Genomic DNA, 2,500 nt, shown 5'->3' with positions numbered 1-2,500 from the left:
ATCCCAGGGCTACGGTGTTCGGTGCTGGGGGATGCCAACGGAAAGCCAGGGACTGGCGGGAGAGAGGGATCACGAGGATCCATATTCTTATCAATAGTAGAAATATTATCAAGGACATTATCAATGTTATCCATATTATATTATCAATATAATCATAATTATTATAAATATAACCATTATCATTTATTATAAATGTTATAAGCCTAATTATTGTAAATAACCATAAATATAAATATTGTAAATAAATATTATCACCGTGAATATAAGTGTTATAAATATAAGTAGTATAATTATAAATATGAATATAATATATAAATAAATGTAATATATCAATAAATATAATTATTATAATCATAATTATTACAAATATAACCATTATAATTATTATAAATGTTATAAGCCTAATTATTATAAATAACCATAAATATAAATATTGTAAATAAATATTATCACCATGAATATAAGTGTTATAAATATAAGTATTATAATTATAAATATGAATATAATATATAAATAAATGTAATATATCAATAAATATAATTATTATAAATATAAATATAATTATTACAAATATAAATACTGTATGATTATAATTATTATAAATAAATATAAGTGTTACAAATATAATAAATATGAATATATTATAATTATAAATATAAATATTGTAAATAAATATACATATAATTATTATAAATATAATAAATATAAACATAATATATAAGAAATATAAAAACATGTAAGTGTTATAAATATAATCAATATAATAAATATGAATATATGATCATTATAAATATAAATATGTAAAGAAATATACATATAATTATTATAAATACAATATATATGAAATATAAATAAATATAAGTGTTATAAATATAATATAAATATATTATAAATATAAATATAATAAATATAAATATTATAAATATTGTAAATAAATATAAATATAATCAATATAATCAATATAATAAATATAAATATAATATATAAGAAATATAAATAAGTATAAGCGTTATACATATAAATAGTTATTATAAATATAAATATATAATTGTAGATATAATAAATCTAAGAATAAGAAATATAAATAAATATAAATATAATTATGATTATTATAAATATAATAAATCTAAATATATAAGAAATATAAATAAATATAAGTATTATAGATATAAATGTTTATTATGAATAGAAATATAATTATTATAAATGTAATATAATATATAAGAAATATAAATAAATATAAGTATTATAAATATAATTATGATAATTATGATAAATAGAAATAATATAAATATTCTAAACATAAATATGATAAACATTGTAAGTATTATAAATATAATCAATGTAAATATAATTTATAAGAAATATAAATATAAATATAAACATAAATGTTGTAAATAAATATAAATATAAGTATAAATATAATTGTTATAATTATGATAAATATAAATAATAATCTTCTTCTTCCTCCTCTTCCTCCTCCTGCAGGACGCCCGGAAAGCATGCGGCGATTCCACGCTGACCCAGGTGAGGCAAGTAGACTCAATGGCAGAGCGGGGTTGGGGTGGTGGGGTGGTGGAGATGGCCTTTAAGGTGCCTCCCCTCGGGCTCCTCTCCCCCCACGCACACCGCTGACCTCCCCCCTTTCTCTCTCTCTTTCCCTGCCTCCCTCCCTTCCCCCCGGCCAACTCAAGATCACCGCCGGCCTCGATCCGGTGGGCCGGATCCAGATGCGAACCAGAGGCGGACGCTGCGGGGTCACCTGGCCAAAATCTACGCCATGCATTGGGGGACGGACTCCAGGTGAGGTTTAAGCCCCTCCCTCCCTCCCCCTTCCCCCAAGAGGGAAGGGCGGGGGTCCCCATCTCGCCCCCCACCTAAAGGATCAAGGCCTCTGGCCTGCCAGATTCGGCGCGGTAGATGAGATGAGCAGACTTGGGAAGGGACCTTGGTGGTCATCTAGGCCAACCCCCCTTCTCAAGCAAGAATGGATGAGGTGAGATTGAACAGAGTTGGGAGGGACCTTGGTGGTCATCTAGCCCAACCCCCCTGCTCCCAGATGAGATGAACAGAGTTGGAAGGGACCTTGGAGGTCATCTAGCCCAACCCCCTGCTCCCAGATGAGATGAACAGAGTTGGAAGGGACCTTGGAGGTCATCTAGTCCAACCCCCCCGCTCCCAGATGAGATGGACAGAGTTGGGAGGGACCTTGGAGGTCATCTAGGCCAACCCCCTGCTCCCAGATGAGATGGACAGAGTTGGGAGGGACCTTGGAGGTCATCTAGTCCAACCCCCTGCTCCCAGATGAGATGGACAGAGTTGGGAGGGACCTTGGAGGTCATCTAGGCCAACCCCCTGCTCCCAGATGAGAGGAGATGAACAGAGTTGGAAGGGACCTTGGAGGTCATCTAGTCCAACCCCCTGCTCCCAGATGAGAGGAGATGAACAGAGTTGGAAGGGACCTTGGAGGTCATCTAGTCCAACCCCCTGCTCCCAGATG

At 32.3% G+C, this 2,500-nt stretch overlaps 1 protein-coding gene across 1 annotated transcript in view; it reads left to right on the top strand.

The window, feature by feature from the left end:
* Window positions 1-2,500, top strand: part of GNB2 (G protein subunit beta 2) — a 38,257-nt gene that overhangs the window by 19,499 nt on the left and 16,258 nt on the right. Inside the window, 3 exon segments of the mRNA XM_087947628.1 lie at window positions 1,489-1,527; window positions 1,695-1,739; window positions 1,742-1,803. Coding sequence (XP_087803754.1) covers window positions 1,489-1,527; window positions 1,695-1,739; window positions 1,742-1,803 — 146 coding nt within the window.

The sequence above is a fragment of the Notechis scutatus genome, chromosome Z (genome assembly GCF_049901735.1).
Source record: "Notechis scutatus isolate UNSWTSFEM ecotype Mainland chromosome Z, rNotScu1.2, whole genome shotgun sequence".
Lineage (NCBI taxonomy): Eukaryota > Metazoa > Chordata > Lepidosauria > Squamata > Elapidae > Notechis > Notechis scutatus.
Note: the sequence above shows the minus strand (reverse complement) of the source record. Positions and strands in the feature narration are given on the sequence as shown.